The sequence below is a fragment of the Hypanus sabinus genome, chromosome 13 (assembly GCF_030144855.1).
Source record: "Hypanus sabinus isolate sHypSab1 chromosome 13, sHypSab1.hap1, whole genome shotgun sequence".
NCBI lineage: Eukaryota > Metazoa > Chordata > Chondrichthyes > Myliobatiformes > Dasyatidae > Hypanus > Hypanus sabinus.
The window spans coordinates 61,657,179-61,683,575 of record NC_082718.1 but is presented as its reverse complement, the minus strand read 5'-3'; the positions used below and the strand labels follow the sequence as shown (position 1 = coordinate 61,683,575).

At 39.9% G+C, this 26,397-nt stretch overlaps 1 protein-coding gene across 5 annotated transcripts in view; it reads right to left on the bottom strand.

Moving 5' to 3' along the window:
* Positions 1 to 16,010: 16,010 nt before the first annotated feature.
* Positions 16,011 to 26,397, bottom strand: part of LOC132403919 (plexin-C1-like) — a 40,148-nt gene continuing 29,761 nt past the window's right edge. For 2 of the 5 annotated variants that reach the window (XR_009515393.1, XR_009515395.1), the window contains exons 5-7: positions 23,411 to 23,466; positions 20,818 to 20,918; positions 17,823 to 17,858 (exon numbers count right to left, since the gene is read on the bottom strand). Coding sequence is in view for 1 of the 5 variants with exons in the window: in XM_059987742.1 (XP_059843725.1) it covers positions 17,786 to 17,858; positions 20,818 to 20,918 (174 nt within the window). In the remaining 4 variants the exon portion in view is untranslated. Of the gene's footprint in view, positions 17,859 to 20,817; positions 20,919 to 23,410; positions 23,467 to 26,397 lie in introns of all 5 variants that reach the window. The other 3 variants (XM_059987742.1, XR_009515392.1, XR_009515394.1) reach the window with 3 other exon arrangements.

Sequence of the window (26,397 nt, the reverse complement as noted above, 5' to 3'; positions counted from 1 at the left end):
AATTTTGGCCTGGGCCAGGGTTCATGATGCAACATTCTTACACTGATATTTCTGAACTGGGACTCTTGGGCTATGGCTTTCTAACTCAGACCAGTGAGCACCCATCAATGGACAGCTGGCACCAACTAATCAATCACCTGTAGCCTCAACTGTTCCATCGGTTGTAATCACATTGACAGCATCAACTAGTATCTAACAACTTCTGAACAACCAGTCAGGGCTTATACTGTACGTTTTCCACTGTTTGCATGTCTGTAAGATTTAGTTGTTCCAAAATCAACAAAAACCTACGTCCTACTCCACAGCTCAGCACCAGTAAAAAACACAAGAAGTTGAGGAACTCAACAGGTCAGGCGGCTTCTATGGAGAGCAATATGATGTCAACGTTTCAGGCTGAAACCTTTCATCAGGACTGGAAGGAAAGGGGGAGGAAGCCAGGAATAAAAAGGCCAGGGTGAGAGGAAGGAATACAAGCTGGAAGGTGACCGGTGAGACCAGTGAGGGGGAAGAGAATGAAGTGAGATGATTAGAAATGATAGTTAGAAGATGCAAAGGGCTGAAGAACAATTCTCATAGGAGAAGAGAATGGACCATGGGAGAAAGGGAAGGAGGAGGAGAACCAAGGGGAGTTGGTGGACAGGTGAGGAATGAGAAGTGGTGAGAGGGAGCCAGAGTGCTGAGTGGAAAATGAGAGAAGGGTGAGAGGGGAGAAATTACCAGAAATCAATGTTCATCTCATCAGGTTGGAGGAAACTCAGTCAGAGTAGGAGGTATTGCTCCTCCAACCTGAAAATGGCCCTATTGTGGCAGGAGGAGAGACCATGGACCGACATGTCAGAATGGGGGTGGAAAGTAGAAATAAAATGGGTGGCCATGAGGAAGCAACTGCCTCCTGGGTGACCTTGCACCAAAAAGTACTTGCATGAAATATTTTAGTTTCAATCAGACAGTGTTCCTTAAAGTACCTTACTTCCACTCCTCACAGCTTTCTGCTGACTGATGAGACCATAGTGGGGCTTACAAACCCTACCGGGAGGTGTTGAGCAAGCACAGGATTCTCACAGGTCAATAAAGGAAGATTATATTTTTTTCAGAAAAGTCGTGAGGACATTGTTGAAACATTTTTCTAGTACTTAAACCTCTTGCTATGACAGGGCTTTCTAACAGTTCTACAGAATTAATTAGTTCTTATATGCTTATAAGGAGAGCTTGCAAAATTATCATGGCTGGGAGTGTCCTTGACATGTTTGAATACAGTGCCTGGGTGATGACAAATATTTAATCTGGTTCTATTCTTAATCCATATAGCACAGCAGAGTAGTCTATTCAACGAAGTGGTCATTTTAGAGGGCAACTAAAAGTCAACTCTTAGCAGCGGTACCATGTTGGCCAGAATAGGTAAGGACAGCAGAATTCTACAATGCCCCAGAAAGATTTGTACAAGGTCACTTTCCAAGTTATTCAATTACCTTAAATTAAATTTCAGCTGCCATGTTGGGATTTGAATTCACGTCCCTGGTAATTTAATCTTGGATCTTGGAACATTAATCTGGTAGGTTAAACATGGCAATCGCCATGTCCTTACCAGAGAGCTGGTGTCTTTAGAAGAGACAAACTGACCGAGAGTCACCAGGATATGAGCTGGACGATAAGTCCTTCCATGGCTGCAATGGCTTCTTAAGCCAGGAGTGTGAATAAGACACATCCACCTCATGCTGGAATTGCCCCAGCAAAAGATGTCAGCAGAGACGCTGAGGTCATGGTGGGGGGAGCTTTCATTTAAAAAACTGCCAGGAATGGAAGAGGTTGTGTTTAACAAGTATAACCATTAGAGATTCTGCAGATGCTGGAAATCCAGAGCATCACTCACAAGATGCTGGAGAAACTCAGCAGGTCAGGCAGCGTCTATGGAGAGGAATCAACAGTTGGCGTTTGGGGCCTATACCCTTTATCAGGACAGGAAAGATAGAGTGAAGAAGGCAGAATTAACAAATACTAAGTGTTTTAAGTATTTTGGTGGAAAACTACTATCTGGATAAATAAATCCATTCTAAATAATTGCTTCTGTTTTGTGATTTTGTCTGTCTGCCCAGGAGCAGATTGGGCCATTCGACCTATCGTGTCTGCTCCACCATTCCACCATGGCTGATTTATTATACCTCTTAACTCCATTCTCCTGCCTTTTCCCTGTAACCTTTGATGCCCCGACTAGTCAGGAACCTATCAATTTTTGCCTTAAATTCATCCAATGACTTTGCCTAAGCAGTTATCTGTGGCAATGAATTCCACAGATTCACCAGCCTCTGGCTAAAGCAATTTTTCCTCAACTCCATTCCAAACGGATGTCCCCCATTACGAAGGTTGTGTCTTCTGGTCCGAGACACCCCCCCCCCCCCCCACCACTATAGGAAACATCCTCCACATCTAGGACTTTCAATATTCGATAGGTTTTAATGAGATTCTCCCCCCACCCCCCATCATTCTAAACTGTTAACCTTTAGGAAATCCTGCACGAGGATGCCCAAGTCCCTTTGTACCTCTGATAATTTATTTTATCCCCATTTAGAAAGTAGTCCATACCTTTATTCCTTTTGCCAAAGTACATGACCATGCACTTTCCTTCACTATATTGCATCTGCAACTTCTTTGGCCATTCCCTCAATCTGTTTAAGTCCTTCTGCAGACTTCATACCACCTCGATACTACCTCCCTCTCCACCTATCTCTGTATCATCTGCGTGTGGCCAGAAAGCTATCAATTCCTTCATCCAAATCATTGACAAATACCATAAAAGAAGCAGTATCAACACTGACCCTTGTGGCACACTAGCACTAGCAGCCACATAGAAAAGGCCCCCTTTCTTCCCACACTTTTCCTCCTGCCAGTCAGCCAATATTCTGCCCATGCTAGTACCTTTCCTATAATATGGGCTCTTATCTTGTTAAGCAGCCTCAGAAAGCCAAAGGCCTTCTGAAAATTGAAATAAACAACATCCACTGATTCTCCTTTGTCTATCCTGCCTGTTATATCCTCAAAGAGTTCCAACAGATTTCCCCTTTAGAAAACCATGCTCACTTTGGCCCATTTTGTCATGTGCCTCCAAGTGTCCCAAAACCTCCTCCGTAATAATAAACTCCATCACCTTCTCACCCACTGAAGTCAGGCTAACTGACATATAATTTGCTTTCTTCTGCCACACTCCCTTAAAGAGTGAAGTGACATTTGTAATTTTCCAGTCTTCAGGAAACATTCCAGAGTCTAGTGTTTCATAAAAGATCATTACTAATGTCTCCACAATGTTTTCAGCTACCTCCTTAAGAGACTTTGGATGAAGTCAATCTGTTCCAGATGACTTATCTATCTTCAGATTTTTCAGCTTCCCAAGGACCTTTTCGTTTGTAATACAATATCTCTAACTTCTACTGCACTGGCTCTCTCACATTTCTTGCATTCTGTTATTCTCTTACACAGTGAAGATTGACACTCTTTACTACTCTTTACTCCCTCTTTACTACCCCTCTAGTGTCATTTCCCAGCAATCTGACATGCACTCTCCTATCTCCTTTACTCTTTATATATCTGAAAAATGTTTGTATCCTCTTTTATATATTGGCTAATTTATCTTCATATTTCATCTTTACTTTCCTTATAGCTTTTTTAGCTGCTTTCTGTTGGTTTTTAAGAGAAGTCTTTGATTTACCTTATCACCCACAGTTCTGTCATCCACCCTTTAGAATTCTTCTTTAGCTTCAGGATGGCTTTTTCTGGAATCTTCCAAATTTCCCCCAGAAACACCAGCAATCATCCCTGCTATTGTTCCTTTCCAATCAACTTTGGCCAGCAAATCTCTCTTGCATCTGTCATTTTCTTTACTCCACTGTAATACTGATACATCTGATTTTAACTTGTCTTTCTCAAACTGCTGGGTGAATTCTATCATATGATGATCACTTGTTCTTGAAGGTTCTTTTACCTTAAGCTCACTAATCAAATCTGTGTCATTCCATAACACCCAATCCAGAACTGCATTTCCTCTAGTGGGCTAAACTATGAGCTGCTCTAAAAAGCCATCTCATAGGCATTCTACAAGTTCCCTCTCTTGAGATCCAGCACTAACCAGATTTTCTGAATCTACAGTCATATTGAAATCTCCAATGATTATCATAACATTTCCCTTTTTACATGTTTATTCTATATACCACTGTAATTTGTAGCCCGCATCCTGGCTATTGTTAAGATGCCTGTATATTCAGTGCCTTGTAAAAGTATTCAGCCTCCAACCCTTTGTTCACATAAATGAGTATTACAAACAGGGATTTTGATCAATTTAAATGAGAACTTTTTATTTATGAATCACATGCTCCTATTTCACTGTACAGTGAAAGAACAGGGAAATTAGTAAAGCATGAAAAACTAAAAATTCAAAAGCTAAAATGTCAGCAATTCAAATGTATTTGTCTCCCTTTGCTCAGTATTTAGTTGAACCACCTCTCACAACTATTAGAGCCAGAAGTATTTTTGGATAAGTCTCTATTAGCTTTGCACAAAGTGATGGAGAAAGATTTGACGATTTCTCCTGGCAAAAGTGCTCAGGATGTGCCACGTTGGTTGGGGACAAGTGGTAGACAGCAAGCTTGAGGTCTTGCCAGAGATTTGGATCTGATTAAGTTCATGATGCTGACTGGGCCACTCACGGACATCAATTTCCTTCATTTGAAGCTACTCCATGGATGCTTTAGCACTGGCCTGCTGAAAGATGAACTTCTTCCCCAGTTTAAGCTTTCTGGCAGAGACTAGCAGGTTTTTATCCAGGATCTCTCTGTCTTTAGCAGCATTCATCTTCCCATCAGTCCTGACCAGACTTCCAGTCCCTGCTGCTGAAAAGCATCCCCATGGCATGTTGCTACCTTCACCATACTTTACAATAGGAATGGTGCTTCCTGGCTGATGTGCTCTATTAGATTTATGCCACACATAATGTTTAGCATTGAGGCCAAAAAGTTCCACGTTAGTCTCACCTGACTGCAAGACATTTTTCCACATTATTACAATATTTTCTAAGTGAGGTTTTGCAAAGTTTTAATGGACAAGGATGCACTTTGTTTTTAGCCAGGGCATCTTCCTTGCTACTCTTCAATAAATACACTTTTTGAGGAAGGCCTTAAAGATTGTGGAGCCATGAACTTCATCTCCAATTGGAGCCACTGACTTAAGCAGCTCACTCAGAGTGACTGTCGGTGAGTCTTTGGGCCAAGGGACCTATTTCTCTGCTGAAAGACTCTGCGATTATAACTCTTGAAATATATTTCATGAAAAGCAGGTAGGATGTGAAAAATTATGTGGCAGGAGGAATCTTGTACTCATGGGAGTGTATCATTCCTTAAATTCAATCTTTTCTTTAGTTCTTAATTAAGCCATGGTACCTATACAGTCGCTTGCTTGTTTTGACTTTTATGAAAATCTATTCTTTGACCTTTTTGGTTATCCTTATAAGGATTTATTTCTCCCCGTCTCCAGCTCTCTTTCTATCTGTTTATTTTAAAAATATTCTTGTACTTTAACGTATCTAATCATTTAACTTCCTCAGCATTTCCTTGTTCCAATCTTGGACACCATTTTTTATCACTGCCAGATAATTCCCAATCTCAATCTTAAACTTTCTATTGTGATCACTATATTCCATTATTTCTCAAAGAATTATGGAAATTTACAGTATAGAGGAAGGTCATTCAAATCCTCGTGCCCATGCCTGGGGAGAAAGTCTTCATAAGCCAATCATACTCACCGTCTCTCGGTCCATGGTATTCTTGCCACTGCTTTTCAGTGGTCATCAACTATTTTGTAAATATGATGGAAGTCACTCAGTGTTCCAGCCTTTTACTATTCTTGATTTTTCTCAAGTTCACTAATTCTTCTCTCAAATAACTTAAACTCACTAGCTCAGTTAATTGACCTTTTCGCTGAAGGATATAGATACTTAACCTTTGTTCTGTCTAGACCTGTCTCTCATATTTTTATAAACCTAAGTCAAATCTCCCCTCATTCTCATTTGTGCTAAAGGAAAAATGATCCAGCTTTGACAATTTTTGTGAACAACATTTTCAGCCCAGAAAATACACTTGTCAATCATCCCCCAGCCTCTCTATCATGTTCACACTCAAACAGTGCCCAGTCTGTGGCCCAATTTGAACTTTACTCACTTCCACAAGTTCCTTTACTCTCCTGTTCCATGATCTGCCTCTTGCCTAGTTTCTGCTACAGAGAGTTGTGAAATTACATTTCATCATCTCGGTTTTGATGCATATAGTGCAGTATTTCTATATTTATCCTGATTGCATCCCCAAAATGCATTATTTCACACTACCACACATTCAATTGCATCTGCTGCTGTTGTGTCCACTTAACCAGTCTGTTGTTTCTGACAGTGTAACCCAGAAAGATAAAGTTACATGAAATTAATCAGAAGAAATTTAATTAATTGTAAGAACTTCTACTTACTTGAGGCCTGGGGCATTGAATGGCACTATCATTAACCCACGTGGCTGGGTACTTAACTCTCCCATTAAATATACACTTCAGGGTAGAATTCTGTAAAGCATTGTAATATCAGAATCAGAATCAGATTTAGTATCACTGGCTTATGTTGTGAAATGCATTGTTTTGCTGCAGCAAAACAATATAATGAAATGTACAAATTACAATAAGAAACGTACACGCACGCACACACACACACACACACACACACACAGTGCAGAAAAAGAAAAGAATGGTCAGGTAGAGTTCACGCATTCATTGTCCATTCCGAATGAAGCTTCTTTGAAAATATTTCATTAATGATACATTTCTGAATGTTTCACTCTAGATTGTTTAGCACATTTGGTCCAGTCCTGACTATAATAAACTCATTGCACAGACTTTGGTGGGATCTGAATTTTCAGAGCTGCCCACATCTGTCAAGGAGTCCTATAGCTTTTAGGCTCAACCTGTCGTTGCCACCCATGGTGTCTATCTGAGTTAGTCCCATTTGCTGCCTTTAGTCCATATCCTATAAATATTTTATGTCCATATTCCTGTCCAAATGTCATTTAAATATTGTGACTGTACCATATCTACAGCTTCCTGTGGGAGCTCATTCCAATTACACACCACCTTCTATGTCAAAATGTTGGCCCTCAGATGCCTTCTAGAAGTTTCCCTCTCACCTAAAACTTACACCTTCTAGCTTAGACACTCCTGTCTTGAATAACTGATTGCAACAATCCACCTCTATTACAGCTGCCCATAATTTTATATATCTCTACTAGGTTAGTCCTCAGCCACCTATCCTTCTGTGAAGAGTCCCAGATTACCCGGCCTCGCCTAATAACCACAGTTCTCCAGTGCTAGTAACATCTTTAGGAATCTTTTTGCACCTTTTCCAACCTAATGATATCCTTTCTGTATAGCTGGGTGATCTGAACTGAGCACAGTACTCCGTGTAGTCTCACCAATAACTTGTACAGTTTAAACATGATGTTTCAGTTCTCATTCTCAGTGCTCTGACTAATGAAAGCAAACGTGACAAATGCTTTCTTCACCACTCTGTCGACCGATGTCACCACTTTCAGAGAACTATGTAGAGTACCCATAGGTTCACTGTCCATAGCTCTAACATTTACTGCATAAATGCTGCCCTGGTTTAACTTACCAAAATACAACATCTTACAGATTAAATGCCTCTGCCATTCCTTGACCCACCACAGATACAGATTCATTTATTTATCACATGTAAATCACAGTGAAATGAGCATTAACATCCAACACAATTTAAAGATATGCTGTGGGCTGGATCTGGATTCTGTTGTAATCATAGATAACCTTCTCTATCGTCCATTACATCACCAACATTGTTACTCAAGTCAATGTTGATGACACACGACAGTGGGCCCAGCACCAATCCCTGTGGCACACCACTGGTCACAGGCCTCCAATCTGAATCATAACTCTCCATTAGTACCCTCCACCTCCTTCCACCAAGCCAAATTTGTATACATTTGACCCTAGATCTGATGTGATGTAATTCTCTGGACTAGCCTACCATGTCAGATCTTGTCAAAGGCCTTGCTAAGGTCCATGTAGACATTATCTTCTGCCCTACAGTCACCAATCCTCATTGTCACCTGTCCTGTTCAGAAATTTCAGTCAAATTCTGAGTCATGACTTCCCACGTACAAAACCCTGTTGATTCTGCCTTGATAATCCTTGCATTTTCAAATGCTATTACATCCTGTCCGTCAGAATCCCTCCAACATCTTTCAAACCTTCTAACTTCAGCTGTCTGGCCTGTGGTTCTCTGGTTTGCCTCTGTACTCTTCTTAACTAATGGCACAACGTTGGCCTTCCTCGGTCTTTCCGTACCTCAGCCATTGCTAAAGATGAATCAAATATCTCTGACAGAGGCTCTGCAATTTCTTCCCTACCTTCCCACAATGTCCTCAGGCCTCATGGATTCATCCACCTTAACATGCCTCAACGTTGCCAGCATCTCCTCTGCTGTATTGTGAGTATGTTCCAATACATGGCTATTTATTTCCTTTAACTCCTGAGCTCACATGACCACCTCCACAGTAAAGACAGATGAGAAATATTCACATAACAGCTGGCTCCTCACATAGACCACCACATTTGGCCCAAGTTACCCTCTAACTCCTATTATACATGTAAAATCTTGTCAGATTAGCCTTTATTATCTGCCAAAGTTATCTCATGTCCTTTTATTGCTCTCCCCAAGTCCTCCTTGTTAGGGTCCAGTCCAGAGCCTGCCTTCTGGGTCTTGCTCCGGTCCGCGGACTCCGGGCCTTGCAGCCAGCCCTCCTGTCACCCGGAGCCATTGGATCATCTTGGCTTAAGGAGGTACACCTGTTGCCTATTAGGGGGCAGGTGTTTATAAGGGGCTCGGGGACTGAGCTTAGTTGGGGGTTTAACATGCTCTGTATCTAGTTCTGACCAGGTTTGTCTTGTTTGTGCTGGTCTTGTTGTTCTGCTGTATTTTCCTTGCCTGTGCTGTTGTGCTGTCTGTTTGTGTCTCCCTATTTATTGGTGGAGCCTGGTTGTCCTGCTGCTCACCCTGGACACAGCTCCCTTCTGTTCCCTTGCCTCTGTTGGGTAAGCTAGGCTGTTGCTGTTACCCCTTGGGTGGTTCTGTCCCTCCCTGTCCCTTTCTTCCATTGGGGAAGCCAGGCTGTCTGCTGTTGCCTGGTGGGGGGACTTGGTCCCCTTCCTACCCCTCACCTCTGATAGGTTGTGCCCTGCACCTGCCCAGGTGTGTGTGCCTTGCCCAGGCCTCTGTGTAACTGCCTGGGATCCACATGGCCTGCCCTGAGGACTCTGACCCTTTCCACCTATTGCTCCCTATGGGTTGTGCCTGCACCTGCCCAGGGTTCTGTGTCTTTCCAGGGCCTCTGTGTTCCTGCCTGGGAGGCAGCCCTGGCCAGGAGTTATGTGCCTGCCCCAGGGGGCTCTTCTGCCCTACTTGAACTCTGGAATCCTCCTGCCTTGCTGGAATTCTGGGATCCTGGCCTGCCTGCATTACCCCTTGCATGCCATGGCATCCCCATCCTATCTTACTCCTAGTACTTCAGTGCCTGTGTCCTGTACTTGGGTCCATTCCATGTCTGCTTGTGACACTTCAGTGTACTTCAACATCAGTTGTGCTCCTGAAGTAATTCACTTGTGCAAACACAAGAAAATCTGCAGATGCTGGAAATTCAAACAACACAAAATGCTGGTGGAACACAGTAGGCCAGACAGCATCTATAAGGAGAAGTGCTGTTGATGTTTTGGGCCAAGACCCTTTGTCAGGACTAACTGAAAGAAAAGATAGTAAGATTTGAAAGTAGGAAGGGAGGGAAAATGTGAAATGATAGGAGAAGACTGGAGGGGGTGGAGTGAAGCTGAGAGCCAGAAAGGTGATTGGCAAAAGGGATACAGTGCTGGAGAAGGGAAAGGATCATGGGATGGAGGCCTAGGGAGAAAGAAAGGGAGAGGGGAGCACCAGAGGGAGATGGAGAGCAGGCAGAGTGATGGGCAGAGGGAAAGAGGGGGTAACTAAATATATCAGGGATGGGGTAAGAAGGGGAGGAGTGTGGCTTTATCTTGACAGTAGAGGAGGCTCAATGTTCATGCCATCAGGTTGGAAGCTACCCAGCTGGTATATAAGGTGTATAAGGTACATAAGCCACACTCAGGTTGGAGGAACAACACCTTGTATACTGGCTGGGTAGCCTCCAACCTGATGGCATGAACATTGATTTCTCTAACTTCTGTTAATGCCCCTCCTCCCCTTCTTACCCCATCCCTGATATATTTAGTTTTATCCCCCTCTTTTCTCTCTCTGCCTGTTCTCCATCTCCCTCTGGTGCTCCCCTCTCCCTTTCTTTCTCCCTAGGCCTCCAGTCCCATGATGCTTTCCCTTCTCCAGCTCTGTATCCCTTTTGCCAATCACCTTTCTGGCTCTCAGCTTCACCCCACCTCCTCTGGTCTTCTATCATTTTGCATTTTCCCCTCCTCCTCCTACTTTCAAATCTCTTACTATCTTTTCTTTCAGTTAGTCCTGACCAAGGGTTTTGGCCTGAAATGTCGACAGTGCTTCTCCTTGTAGATGCTGCATGGCCTGCTGAGTTCCACCAGCATTTTGGATAATTCACTTGTGCACAGCTGCCTATATCTGACATATACCTCCTTTCAAGGTACAGAGGAGATGTCAGAGGCAAGTTTTTTTATGGAGAGTGTGAGTGCATGGAATGGGCTGCCAGTGACAGTAGTGGAGGTGGATACAACAGAGTCTTAAGAGACTCCCGGATAGCTACATGGAACTTAGAAACATAGAGGGCTAGGGAATTTCTAAAGTAAGCAGATGTTCAGCACAGCATTGTGAGCTGAAGGGCCTGTATTGTGCTGCAGGTTTTCTATGTTACTATATACCTCCTTTTTTCCCTGACCAGTGTTTCAATATCCTTCATCTGGGGATTCCAAATACTTTGAATGTTTCAGGCGCTGTGATCATTTGCTCATTCCCAGTCTGTCTTCCTCAGAATCTGGCTCCTGGATTTTACTAGAATTTAGATCATCTTCAGACTCTCATTACCCCAAATCAGGCCAACAGATTGCAGCCTTGTGCCTCTTATAAACCCAGATTTACGACAGAATCAGAACAGGAGGAGCCCATGTTATGCCAGCTGCTTCCAAAGAGCAATCTAATGAGTTCTATTCTGTAACCCAATTCTTTTCTCAGAGCCCTGAAATGTTAGTTATTTTATTATGTATGGAAGGCCCCTACTGTAAATATTCACTAACCCAACACTCCTCAAATGCAGAATCATATGAACTTTTACCCTCATGGTGACCGCAAAATATTCTGCCAATACTGGAAATCCATTTGGAAACCCATGGCCTAAATATGGAGCACTATCATGGGTTTGTACATGGCAGGCTGTGTCTTACCAACTTAACTGGGTTTCCTGACAAGGTGACGAGAGATTGATGAAGGTAGGATAGTGGACGTTGTCTACAAGGATTTTAGTAAGTCATTTGACAAAGTCCCTCATTGGAGGCTTAAGAAATGCTTGCTTTTATTAACATTGAAGGAATGTTGCTGAGCAGAGATCTTGGAGTCCAAGTTCATAGATCCTTGAAAGTGACTATTCGGGTCAATAAAGTGGTTAAGCAGGTTTAAGGAATGATCGTTTTTATTAATTGAAGCATTGAGTTGAAAAGTCAAGAGGTTATGTTACAACTTTATAAAACTCCAGTTACTCCACATCTGGAGTATTGCATACAGTTCTGCTGTCCCATTATAAGAAAGATGTTGAGGCTTTGGAGAGGGTGCAGAAGAGATTTATCAGAAAACTGCCTGGTTTAGAGGGCATGTGAAGCTAGCCAAATTTGGTTTGTTTTCTGTGGAGTAGCAGAGCTGAGGGAGATCTGATAGAGGTTTATAAGAATGTGAGTAGAATAGATAGACAATAGATAGAGTACTCTCCTAGCCTTCATCAGGATAGTGACCTGGGAACCTTTATACCCACTTAAGAAAACAGATGGATTCAACATTTAACATCACACTGAGTTATAGAGCACTACAGCACAGAATAGGCTCTTCTGCCCATTTAATCCATGAAAATCTATTATTCTGCCTAGTACCATTGACCCACAGCTGGACCATATCCCAAAGACTGTAGAGCAGTATATATGAATACCAACACCTTTCTTGCACTGGAATGCCAGCCTAGATTATATCATCAAGTCTCCAAAATGGGATTTGAATCTGCTGACTCAATTTCATCAATTGGTGGCTTTGTGGCCAGGTTTGTGGATAATACAAAGATGGGTGAAAAGGCAGGGCTTGGACTGATTAGCAGAATGTGTAAAAGGAGTGGCAGATGGAAGTGTATGGTCATGTATTTTTGTTGAGGGAATAATGATGTAGGTTATTTTCTAAGTGGGGTGAAAATTCAGAAAATGGATCTGTAAAGGTACTTGGGACAAGATTATATAAGCATTCACTTGCTGGTGGTAAGGAAAACAACTGCAATGTCAGCATTCATTTCCAGGGGACTGGAATATAAAAGAAAATATGTAATGCTGAGGCTTTATAAGGCATAAGTCAGACTACATTTGGGGTATTATGAGGAGTTTTGGGCTTCTCAACCAAGAAAGGATGTGATGACATTGGAGAGGGTCCAGATGAGGTTCATGAATTATTTTGGGAATGAAAGGGTTAATGTATGTGGAATGTTTAATGGCCCTGGACCTGTACTTGCTGGAGTTTAGAAGAATGAGGGGGTGATCTCATTGAAACCTATTGAATATTCAAAGACCTAGATCTTGAAGGTGTGTAGAGGTTGTGTCCTTTGGGGGAGTCTAGAACCAGAGAGCACAGTGTCAGAACACAAGGACATGCCTTTAGAACAGATGAGGAGAAACCTCTTTAGCTAGAGAGTGGTGAATCTGTGGAATTCATTGCCACATATCTCTCGGAGGGGAAGTCATTGGCTATATATAAAGCAGAGTTTGATAGTCTCCTGATTAGTAAGGGTACCAAAGGTTAATGGGAGAAGGCAGGAGAATGAGTTGAAAGAGATCATCCATAATCAAGTTGCTGGGCAGACCCAGTGGGCCAAATGAACTAACTCTGCTCCTATAACTTATGATCTAATAACGTTGATGACTGTTACCTGATTTGTATGTTGTTTACAAAATGGAGAGCACCTATGTTCCAATGCACACCAATGACAGCCAGAATTAACACATTCAGTACATCTGGTGAACAAAGGGAGAAAAGGAACCTTTTGTTATCACGCATTATGATGGAGAAGCTCAGCAGGTCAGGCGGTATCTACAGAAAGGAGTAAAGAGGGAGATGATATGCAGGGGAGGAGAAGAGAAAAGGTAAATGTGTTAAAATCTTTTCCCTGTGGAATTTTAAGGTCCGATTTAACTCAGAATTTACATGCTGTGGAATGGGCAGGAATCCCCAGGAAAGAGCACTGCCTTGGGAACTACTGCCTGTTTAACTCTGAGCTTCAATTGCAGTTCCCTGCTTGAGTCTGGTGGGAATGATGGGAGGACCAATGGGATGTGAAGGGAGCAGCCCCCACCCCACCTCTGGAGAAGTGGGGGTTTTCTTACAACCAGGGATATTTGGAGCAGGAGACAAGCACTCAGCCCACCTGGAACCCTCTGTATATCAGAGTTCTGCAATCTCGCACAAAGGAGAATAAACAGGCAGGAGACCAGAACCATTCATAGTGAAAATGGGAGTGAATACTGGAGCTGAAGTGGAGAACAAAGTATTGCTGTCTGCCTTGGTTCAGAGAGAAAGCTGGTCCAGAAGGTGACACAAGACACAGGAATGGCTGTACATAAGGAGAATCTGAGAGCAAATGATAAGGTAGTGGTGCTGGTGGGGTGTGGTGAGGTGAGTTAGTGGGTGGAGGTGTTGATCAGCTTTACTGCTTGTGGAAAGTAATTGTTTTCAAGTCTGGTGGTCCTGACGTGGATACTGTGTAGCCTCCTCCCTGATAGGAGTGGAACAAAAAGTCCATGAACAGGGTAGGTGGTCTGGACACTATTGGTCTTTATCCAGAAACAAACCATTCCTTGTTGGTGAGTAGACTGGTGCTGGTGATGCGTTGGGCAGTTTTGACCACCCATTGCAAAGCCTCTCTCTCCAGCAAGTGCAGTTTTCGTATCAGGCAGTGACGCAATGTTCAGAGTTCAAAGCAAGTTTATTATCAAAGTACATACATGTCACCATATGCAACTCTGAGACCCATTTCCCGTGGGCACATTCAGTAACTCCAAGAACCATAACAGAATCAATGAAAGACAAACAATGTGCAAATGAAAAGAAACTCTGCTAATACAAAAATGAAATAATAATAATAAAGACCTTGAAAGTGAGTCCACACATTGTGGGAACAATTCAGTGATGGGGCAAATGAAGTTGAATGAATCTGTCCCCACTGGTTCAAGAGCCTGATGGTTGAAGGATAATAACTGTTCCTGAATCTGGTGGTGTGAGTCCTGAGGCTTTGCTACATAAGAACATAAGAGCAGGAGTAGACCATCTGGCCCGTGAAGACCGACACAAAATAGTCATTCCAAGCCTCAGCCATTTCTTCATCACCCAGTATCAATTTCCCTTCTCATCCTCCAAGGGGCCTATGTTCACTTTAGCCACCCTTTTCCACTTCATATAATTATAAAAACTTTTACTATTTTGATATCTTGTCATAGTTTATTTTCATACTCTATCTTGCCTTTCTTTATTGCTCACTTTGTGGTCATTTGTTGCTTTTTATAAAGTCCTCCCAATCTTCCAGTTTCCCATTACTCTTGGTGATTTTGTATGCACGAGCTTTTAGTTTGATGCCTTCTTTTATTTCCTTAGCTATCCAAGACTGGTTCTCCCCACCCTTATTGTCCTTGCCTCGAACTGGAATTTACTTTTGTTGAGCACCGTGAAAAATCTCTGAGAGCCTTCCACTGTTCCTCAACCATCCCACCATATAGCCTGTGTTCCCAGGTGCATTCCATGAAGTCCTGAAGACTGCCTTGACCAACCTGATTCACCCAATCTACATGCAAGTTCAAGTCTGCCACGATAACTGCTGTTACATTCTTACATGCCTCAGATGTTTGTATGTACCACCTTCCTGATGGCAAGAGCGAGAAGAGAGCATGGCCTGGGTGGTGAGAGTCCCTGATGATGGCTGCTGCTTACCTACAACAATGTTCCATGCATCCACTACTTTTTGTAGGATCTTTTCTTCAAGGGTATTTGTTTCCATACCAGGCTCTGATGCAATCAGTCAATAACTCTCCACCACACATTTATAGAAGATTGGCAATGTATTTGTATATTAGGATGCTCTCTACTGCGCATCTATAGAAGGTTGGGAGTATTGATGTGCATAGTCCTGCTCTCCTCAGAAAGTAAAGGCATTGGTGAGCTGTCTTGTTTGTGTAGGATGGCTTCAGGGAGCATGAGAGGTTGTACAAGGTGTGCACGTCCAGAAGTTTGAAACTCTCACAGTTTGCAGAGGAGTGTGAGTGGTGCAAGTTCTCCTGAGATCAATAACCACCTCCTTTGTCTTGCTGATATTGAGGAAGAGCCAATTTGCTTGGTACTAAGCCTAGAATTGTTCCACTTCCTCTTTGTAGGCCACCTTATTATTATTGGTGAGAGCCCCACCACTGTATATCATCAGTGAACTTGACAATGTGATTACTCAGGTGTTTGGCTGTGTAATTGTATGGAAATATCCTGAAGTAAAACAGTACAGATGGTTTTTATCAGGAAACCGAAGGGAATGAAGGAAGTGGTGGGTGACAAAGTTTAAATGGTACCACGACCAGATAGCCCACGTGAGCCCCTTCCATTTTCTCTTCACGTCACTGTTCCTTTCTGCTTCAGATGGTCAAGTACCTTTTCTCTACACCTTATAACAAACAACAAATAACTCAGCGTATCAATCAGAAGCAAGTTTAATTTACTTGTTGCAAGGGAAGACCATCACCACAGATGAGCCAGTCATTAGCTTAAAAGAAACAGACTGCATAATCCTCTTCTATTTCCAAGTGTTAGATTCAGTTCAAGAACATTCTGTACATCTGCTTAATCAACTCTACTTAACATTCTTCCAGTAATGCATCTGCTTGTCTTTCTGCAGTTTGTCAGATATTCAAAGTCCAATACCATAATGTTGCTCAGACACTATTAGCAAGGCACTCTGGTACAATACAGGCTCCATTTTGTTATAGATAAATTGACATGTTATTATTACACATACATATCCACAACACCTTTAGTGACATTTTCCTTGAAATAATCTGTTGTTTAATTAATTTACTCCTTGTAATTGAGTGAAATACATTCTAATCTTTGGACAAAAAATGTTTCTCCCTGAATTCCTATTACATTATAAACATGCCATTTTGCACGTGCTGGAAATTCAGAGTAATGAACATAAAATGCTGGAGGAACTCAGCAGGTCAGACAACATCCATAAACAGTCAATGATTTGGATCGAAACACTTCATCGCGACTGAATCAGGACCCTATTACATTTATTATGAACCAAACTCAAAATCCTAAGGTTCTGTACTTTCCTCAAAAAGGGCTCATTTGTATCTTAACTTTTTCTTTTCCCAGGAAGATTGCCTAATTCATCTAGTCCTCTCTGATGATTGTAAATCATCCTATTTTCTGATGCTTGAGTAACCTTTAGATGAGAGTAGGACAAAATTTTCTGTGCTCTGTGGCTAGATCATATGTGGAGTGTTCTATTCAATTCTGGTTGCCTTTTTATAGGAAGGATGTAGAAGCTTCAGAAGAGGTGCAGAGGCAATTTATCAGGATACTGCCTTGATTAGAGAGCATATCTTATAAAGATAGGATGAACAAGTGAAGACTTCTGGCTCTGGAGTAAAAGAGGATGAAAAGCAACTTGATTAAGGTGTATAAGATGATAAGAGGCATAGATTGAGTGGACAGACATAGACTTTTCCCCCAGGGTGGAAATGGCTGATTAGAGGGAAGTATACAGGGGATATCAGAAGCATTTTTTTTTATATACAGTGTGTGGAACGGCCTGTCAGGGGTGGTAGTAGAGGCAGATACATTAAGGACATTTAAGCAAATTTTTAGCCACATGTATGATTTAAAAAATGGAGGGCTATGTAGCAGGAAGTATTAAATTTATCTTAGAGTAGGTTACAAATTTTGCACAATATCATGTGATGAAAGGCCTGTACTGTGGTATTCTGTTGTATGTTTTATCACCCCAGGTTACAATGAGGCTCTGTTCTTTAAGACTGTTCCTAACTCACACATATCATCAATATGAAAACAATATAAATGATGTGTGGAAGAGAATCGTAGTAACATCTGTGTGTGAGGACAAATCAGGCGCAGGAGGAGCATGTACCAACTGGAGTAAGTGAATGTGTGAGTCTACAGCACCTCCTGTTCTGCTCAGCTTGGCCAGGCCTGGACGGGGTGAGGGAGACACATGGAAATGTCCCGTTCTCATCCTGCAGCCCCACAGCAAGTCCATCCTAGCAGACTCCCAAACACTCACTCACATATCGTCTATTTATTAATGTTTGTAACCTGGAGTGGACCTGCATGCACAAAATTAACATACTGAAACAATCCATGAGGCAATTTCTAAAATTTGTGCTAATCTTGTATTACCAGCTCTTCCTTCAAAGTACGATCTATTGCCACAGGTTTAAGGGTAACTTATGGGCAGCTGTCGGCTTGTTTTGCAATGTTGATCCAATTTGCTTCTTGACATTCACTCCTAAAGGAGCACCTACATATTAGAAAAAGGGCACTTGTTACAAATTGTGTTGAGTGGTATAAGATCATTTATATATAGTTTTAATATATAAAATGTAGTCATTATCTTACACTCCTGATGATATAACATTACAGTACATAGTAATAATTTAACATTTGCACATTGCAAAAAGCTTTACTCTTTCATGGTTATTATTTGACTATGGCAGTAATACAGTCAATAGTCATATTATTAGTTACCTCTTCTCCCTAATAAAATGGCAATTGAGTGTTTGTTCATGGTTTTCTGCTACTGTAGCCCATCCACTTCAAGATCTGAGGTGGTGTGCATTCAGAGATGCTCTTCTGCACACCACTATAGTGAGTTACACCATTATTGTAAGTTACACTATTATAGTGAGTTACACCATTATTGTAAGTTATTGTCACCACCTTCTCAGCTTGAACCAGTCTGGCGATTCTCCTCTGACTTCTCTCATTCACGAGGTGTTTTCACCCACAGAATTGCCACTCACTAGATGATTTTTGTTTTTCACACCATTCTCTGTAAACTTCAGGAACTGCTGTGTATGAAAATTCCAGGAGTTTCTGAGACACTCAAACCACACTGTCAGGCTACAATAATCATTCCACAGTCAAAGTCAATTAGATCACATTTCTTCCCCATTCTGTTACTTGGTCTGAATCGTGAATGAAGCTCTTGAATATATCTGCATGCCTTTATGCATTGAATTACTGCCAAATGATTGGCTGATTAGATATTTGCACTAACAAGCAGTTGTACAGGTGTACCTAATAAAGTGGCCACTGAGTGCAAGTGACTTCACCAAAAGGCTTTACAAGATGCCAACCTTGGAACTGGTTTCTCCAGCAATGCAAGTAATTTCAAAATGGATAACACAAACATTGGCCAGGAAATCCATCTGGCTCACAAGAACAAGCACCATCCAAATCCTGACATGAGGGTCATTGAATATTGGCCCCTGGGCCTTAGCAGCAAACACATCTACATGTGTCTCAGCCAACAGTGTGACACAGGAAGTATGACAGTAAGTGAAAACAGATTTATCTGCTCAACACATTACCGGAACAATGTGATTGCACTGGAGAAGGGGCAGAGGAGATTTACTAGGACTGGAAAATGCATTCATGAGGAAAGATTGAATAAGCTGAGGTTGTTTGCTTTTGTGGTGAACTACATATACCTATCTGGACACGCCCCCCCCCCCCCCCCCCGCTGACTGCTCCTGTGGCTCCTCCCACAGACCCCTGTATAAAGGCGATTGGAGACACAGCCCCGGCCTCAGTCTCCAGGATGTTGTGCGGTGGTCAATTGCTGCTTGTTCTTTCTTCCAGCCAATAAAAGCCTATATCTTACCTCACATCTCCGAGAGTTATTGATGGTGCATCAGCTTTGAAACAGAGAAGGCTAAGGGAAACTTAATTAAGTGTATAATATTACATGGAGTAAATAGAAAGACCTTGTACACTCTCCAGAGGGGGTCAGAAACTAGACATAGACTAAAAATCATTTGTTCAAGGATTAGGGAGAGCATAGGGACATTTTCCCCACTTTGAAGACGTTCAGTGAAATACTCAGTATCTGAAAGAATCGTGAAGATAGAAATCTTAATCCATTCTTACAGTACTTTGAGCTATACTGTGACCTGAAGGCCAGAACATTCTCTGTTATTAAAGTGGGATTAAGAGACTGGGGAGTACCACTTTGACCAGCACTGACATGATAGCTAAATGACCTCCTCAGTGTTACATATTTTCTATATTCAATTATGTCAGCTTTGAGAACGAACCAACACAAAAGGAGGGTTCAACATAATTACATTATGGGAAAAATGAAACTGGATGGAAATACGCTTCAGAAAAAGGGAACTTGGTATCATGCCCAGACCATGTGTAATCATTTCCCACACTAATGGCTGATTACTAAGAAATTCGTACATCACCGACTTACCATTCAGAACACAAGTATAACTTTATTTATTTAATAATAATAATACTGCTTTATTGATCCCAAGTGGGAAATTCTTTTGTTACAGCAACAACATTTAAAAACACACTTAGCAATCTGCAGACTTAATAATAAAGTACAGAGTAACATTATACACAATAATAATTCACCAATTTGCAATAATATTGTACAGTAATAAAACAGAGGCTATTGTACTATGATGTGTGTTCTCCTGGCGCACAGAGATGAAGTGTTGTAAATGCTTTTTTGCATTCGGTAGGAAGGATTTTCTCTAATGACTCTTGTTACAGCGGAGCTGAATGAGATACTGTTTAGAGATATAGTATTGCCCTTCCAGCCCAGTGAGCCTCACCTCCCAGCACCCCACCTATTCACAGGACAATTTGCAATGACCAATTAACCTGTAATCTGGTTAGTCTTTGAATGTGGGAGGAAACCACAGCCTCCAGAGGAAACCCACACATTCACAGGGAGGACATAATAACTCCTCACAGAGGATACCAGAAACAATCTCTGGCTTGTTTCTTGGCAGAAACTCCCAAGCCCTGAGCAGTAATACTAACTGCTAACTGAACTCTAACTGCTACAGAGGCACATTGTTCACATCCGCATAATCAAAACAATTTAAAAGACAAAATAAAAGAGAGAAAGCTAATTAAAAGCAAAATATCTAAAATAAACTTTTTAAAATGTGTAGAATCTTAAAGAAAATCTGGGGTCAGAATATTTTTAAATGAAATTCACTTAATTTCAGCTGTGGATATATGCTAGCAAAATTGTTTTGAATTCGAACCAGTTGTGGCGAAATAGCACAGCTGGTAGTGCTACTGCCTCACAGCCTCAAGGTTTAGGTTCAATCCTGGTTTTCGGTCCTCTCTTTGCTCTGTCCTGATTTTGATACAGAACAGATTAATAGCAGTTCTCTCTTATGGTGTAAGTGTGAACAGTTTAGCTGCTACTCATCTGTTTTACACAAACTGACCTTCCCTTGAGAATACACCAACCACAGTACGGATCCTGTGCAGCCAAACAACATTCACACGAGCTGTACTGCATGCAGGATGCCACCTTCAGCCTTCTCACCTACAGAAACAAGAGAAAGAGACTTTAGGAATCTCGTCACACACAAAGAAGGGAATTGTAATCCACAAATGCGGAATGGTTTGGTGGGAAATTTGAAAAAAAAAACAAGAGCCTGGGCGGAAGGAGAGGTGGCCAAAGCAGAACATAGATGGACAGGGCCCAAAGATTTGTGAGTGCTTCTTTGATAGTTGAAGGGAAGATTCACTACATTTTTCTCTGGATACAGAAGATAATCAAGTTGATAATGAATGGTGTTGACTCCTCCTACTGGCATTCCGTGAAGTAGACGTGTTTCTTGAACAGCTCTGTTTTTTAAAATTACTGAATCCAATCTGCTTTGAAAACTTACTTTTGAAGTATTATGATGTCTCATGCTAAATCTTCTAAAAAAAGAGGATCCTTCTGTGATGATGGAAGCTATTGCAGAGCTAATTCTGAAAGCTCAGAGCAAAACATCTGAACAACTTTCGGATGTGTGTTTAAAAGTTACCACAGAGCTTAAATGAATGGAGATTCTGCTGCAGACTATTCAAAAAACTTTACAGGAACACACTACTCAGATTCAACAACACGAAAATGTTTTAACAAGGTTCGATGCTAAGACGGATGAGTTGGAAAAGTTTGGAGATAAACAATGGAAAATCATTGCATCTTTAAGATGAAAGATTGTTGCTTTGGAGAATAGTTCAAGAAGGAACAATATACAAATTTTGGGTCTTCCTGAGTTGGTCGAAGGAAATCGACCTTCAGAATTTTTTGCAAAGCTGTTGGCTCGTTTGTTTTCTGATGTTTTGGATACTCCACCTAGAATGGACTGGGCACACCGAGCCCCAGTGTTTAAATCCTCTTCTCAACAAAAACCTCAACCTGTAATAATTGCTTTTCATGATTTCTAAACAAATTTAATATAATTCACCAAGCTCGTGGGTTAGGTATGATTAGCTTTGAAGATTATTCACACCAGGTATTAAGTGAACGTTTTAAGTATAAAGAAGCCATAGTTGAGTTATATAACAAAGGCTATAAACCTTCACTAAATTACCCCACTCGCTTCAGGATCATTTTGAAAAATGGATCTCCTGACAGGTTTCTTTCGATTGAGGAAGTGCACGATCTTCGTCAGGCCAAATCAAGTCCAGAAAATTAATTGTTTAATACTGTATTATGTAAACTATGCTTACTTAGCTTGACCGATTCTTTGTTGTTGGAAGTTTGCAGTCTAAAGGTTTAGTACGTCTTTCTTATGAACAATTCTCTCTTCTATTCTCATATATTCTTATAATTAGTTTCTGTTCTTATCATATTTTAACATGATGTTTTGAATTCTTCTTTAGCTCTTTTGAATAATATTTAGTCTATCAACTCCAGAAGTTTAACTGTTTACTTTTGCTTTTTATAACCTTGTCCCCTCAGTTTGACTGATCAATTCATTGCATTTTTGTAGCTTATTTGTTTAGTACTTCGTTCTTTGAATAATTCTTTTTTTCGATATATTTTCATAAATAACTCTTCTTTTTCTTCTCGTTTTTTATTTTTTCTGTTTAGAAAATTAATAGACTTAACTTCAGTAAGCTTTCTTTGTAATTATTCTTTGCAGGCACTATGTTTTGAATTTTTTTCAGTTCACCTGATGGTTATTTAGTCTTTGTTGGATTTCATTTTGTACGAATCTTTTCTTCTCTTGGAGCTCTGCCAGTAGATGTTGGGGGTAGGATTTATCACTAGATTAGCTTTCTTGGGTGATTTTTTTCTTTGGGAAGGGGGTGTTTTTTTTTCTTTTCCCTTTTTATCAGCTGTTTGGTTATCCCCACCTCATCTATTGCTTGGTTAAGTATTTTAAATTTTAAGGTTTGGATTTTTGGTATATTTCAGTGGTTCATATGTTTAACCTCTGTTTTAAACATATGTAACTGGTATACAATATTAATTTACTTTGTTTAAATGTGAAAGGTTTAAACCACCCTGTGAAACAGAGTAAGGTTTTTACCTATATTAAGAAACTGAATGCCTCAATTTTTTTTTACAAGAAACACATGTTCGCAGATCCGACTGTGGATGTTTGTTTAAACGTTGGAATGGTCTAGCTTTTCATTCTTCCTTTCAAGCCAACCCAAATGTACTTCCATTTTAATTGACAATTCAGTTGCCTTTGTTCAACATGATGTAATGTCTGACCCCAATTCATTATAGTCTCAGTGAAATTAGATAACAAACTAATGGTTTTTGCTAATCTCTATGCTCTGAATATAGCCGATCCCGGCTTTTCTGAACTTCTTTTTCTTTTTTACCAAACTTAAATTTGTACTCTTTAACTTCGGGAGGTGATTTTATTTGCTGTCTTGACCCTGTTTTAAACTGTTCATCTTTAAAATGATTGAATATTAGTACATCTGCCTCCTATATTTTCTAATGAAATGTAACATTATTGATGTTTGGCATTTTTTACATCCAACAGGTAGAGAATATTCCATTTTTTCTCATATTCATCATACCTATTCCAAGATTGATTTTTTTTTGTTGATAGTCATTTGATACCCTCTGTTCAATCCTGTGAATATAAAGAAATTTCTGTTTTAGATCATGCCCCTATCTTTTTATCTGTATATCTTTCAAGTGTTTCTCAATCAAACAGATTTTGGCATTTTAATCCAATTTTACTATCAGATAAGGCTGTTTAAATATTTTTTAGAGAGTCAAATTACTTTTTACTTTGAAGAGAATATGCTAGATGGCACTTCTAGCCTTATTATTTGGGATGCTTTCGAGGCTTATATTAGAGGCCAAATTATTTCCTATACAGCAAGTATTAAGAATAAAGCTAATAAGGAGAGAACTGATTTAGCCAATCAGCTGAAACATTTAGATCAAAAATATGCTTCTGATCTGGATCCCATCTTACATAAAAGACATGTTGAAGTTAAAATGAAATATGATCTGTTCTTAACTTACCCCGTTGAAACTCAACTTCTAAAAGATAAAAGTCAATTTTATGTTCATGGTGATAAAACGGGCAAACTTTTGGCTAATCAACTTAAAACTTTAATAGTTAAACATCAAATTAAGGAAATCTCCAAAGTGAATGGTGATATAACTTCTGATCAATTAGAAATAAATGATACTTTTAGAGAATTTTACTCTAAACTGTATAGCTCCGATTCTCCTAAAGCCATTTTTTCTATGAATAATTTTCTAGATTGTTTAAATATTCCCAAACTTTCTGAGGTTAATTGAAAATGGTTAGATCAACCTTTATCTTCTGAGGAAATTACCCAGGTTGTCCATTCTCTGAGTTCAGGGAATGCTCCTGGTCCTGATCGATTTTCTGGAGAGTTCTATAACACTTTTGCTCCTTTGCTTATTCCTCATTTACTTTCTGTCATTTCTGACTCTTTTAAATTAGGCAGTTTGCCACGATCTTTTTATGACATCTCTATTTCACTTATTCTCAAAAAGAATAAAGACCCAACTGATTGCTCTTCTTACAGACCTATTTCTTTACTTAATGCTGATGCTAACATTTTATCTAAACTTTTGGCTCATAGAATGGAAAACATTCTGCCTTCTATTATCTCTGATGACCAGACTGGATTTATTAAAAATCGTTATTCTCATTTTAACATTCGTCGATAACTGAATGTTATTTACTCTCCCTCTAAAGAAATATTAGAATGCGTGATTTCTTTAGATGCTGAGAAAGCCTTTGATCGGGTTGAATGGAATTACTTATTTAAAATATCAGAAAAAAAATTAAGTTTAGGTCCAATTTCATTCAATGGATTAAATTACTTTATTTATCTCCCACTGCACAGGTTCTTATTAACTCTGAGTTCTAAACCATTTAATCTCCAATGTGGTACCAGACAAGGACGTCCTTTGAGTCCTTTGCTTTTTGATTTGGTTTTAGAGCCTTTAGCCATCACGTTTCATGAATAACATTGACATCTCGGGTATTTTAAGGAGGGGTATCACTCATAAATTGTCACTTTATGCTGATGACCTTTTGCTCTACATCTCTAAATGTGGAGTCCTCTCTACCCTCAGGACTTTCTTTACTTTCTGAATTTAGTCAGTTCTCAGGAAAGAAAACTTTATCACTCTTCCAGAATATGTTAAGAAGGTACTATCAAACTGGCCTCCCCTTTCTTTATTGCTGATTGGACGTATCAATTCAATTAAAATGAATGTTTTGCTTAAATTTTTATTCCTGTTTTCATTCCTAAATCCTTTTTTGACTCTTTAGACTCGATTATATCTTCTTATTTAAGGAAGAATAAAACCTCCCGATTAAACAAAGTTCATATTCAGGAAACTAAAGAAAATGGGGGATTAGCCCTACTCAATTTTAGGTTTTGCTATTGAGCAGTCAACATATGCTACCTTACGTTTTGGTTATATTAATCATGCTGACTGTCTGGTTTGGGTCTCTTCAGAAGTTAATTCAGTTAATAAATTTTCTATTATTTATCATCTTGGTTCTTCAATTCCTCTATCCTTAAGTAATTTAACTGATAATTATGTAGTTAAACATTCTTTGAGGATTTGGTTACAATTTAGAAAATTCTTTGGGATATTTGGTTTTTCACTCTCTAGTCCCATTTTTTCTAATTTTTTTAAACCTTCTTTGACTGATGTACAAACGTTTGTAGTTTTTAAAGAGTGGAATAGACTAGAATAAAATAGAATAGAGTAGAATAAACGTTTTCAGGATCTGTTTGTTGGAGATAGTCTTTCCTCATTTGATCAACTATCTATTAAATATAATCTTCGTAAAGCTCACTTTTTTAGATATTTACAAATTAGAGACCTCTTGCATTCTCAACCACACATTTCCTAAATGTCCAGATAAGAATTTAATTGATACAATTTTTACTCTGAAACCTTTTCATAATGGATCTATTTCTAATATTTACAGTATGTTGTTGGCAATGAGAAACATTCCGTTAGACAAAAATTAAAAATCTCTGGGAACAAAACCTACAGATTTCAATTGATGAGGATACTTGGAATGAAATTTTTAAACCTGTTCTGTGCGCGTCACTCTCTTTTACAATTTAAAGTGGTTCATAGAGCCTAAATGACTAAAGGTAAGCTCTCTCATTTTTACTTAGATTTTTCTCCCTACTGTAATAGGTGTAATGTCAAAGAGGCCTCTCTAATTCATATGTTTAGGTCCTGCTCGCAGCTTGATAAATTTTGGAAAGAAGTAGTTCAAACTTTCTCAGAGCTTTTAAAAATAAATTTTCAACCCAATCCTCTGACTGCCTTGTTTGGCAATATCAGAAGAAATTATTTTACTCTTAAGCCGAATGATCTGCATATTTTGGCTTTTATTTCTCTTTTAACCAGAAGAGTTTTGTTGCTTAAATGGAAAGATGCTGCTCTACCTACTCATGCCCATTGGTTGATTGATGTTATGTCATGTTTAAATCTAGAGAAGATTAGGTGTTCTATTTCTATACCTAGACAAGATTTTTTCACA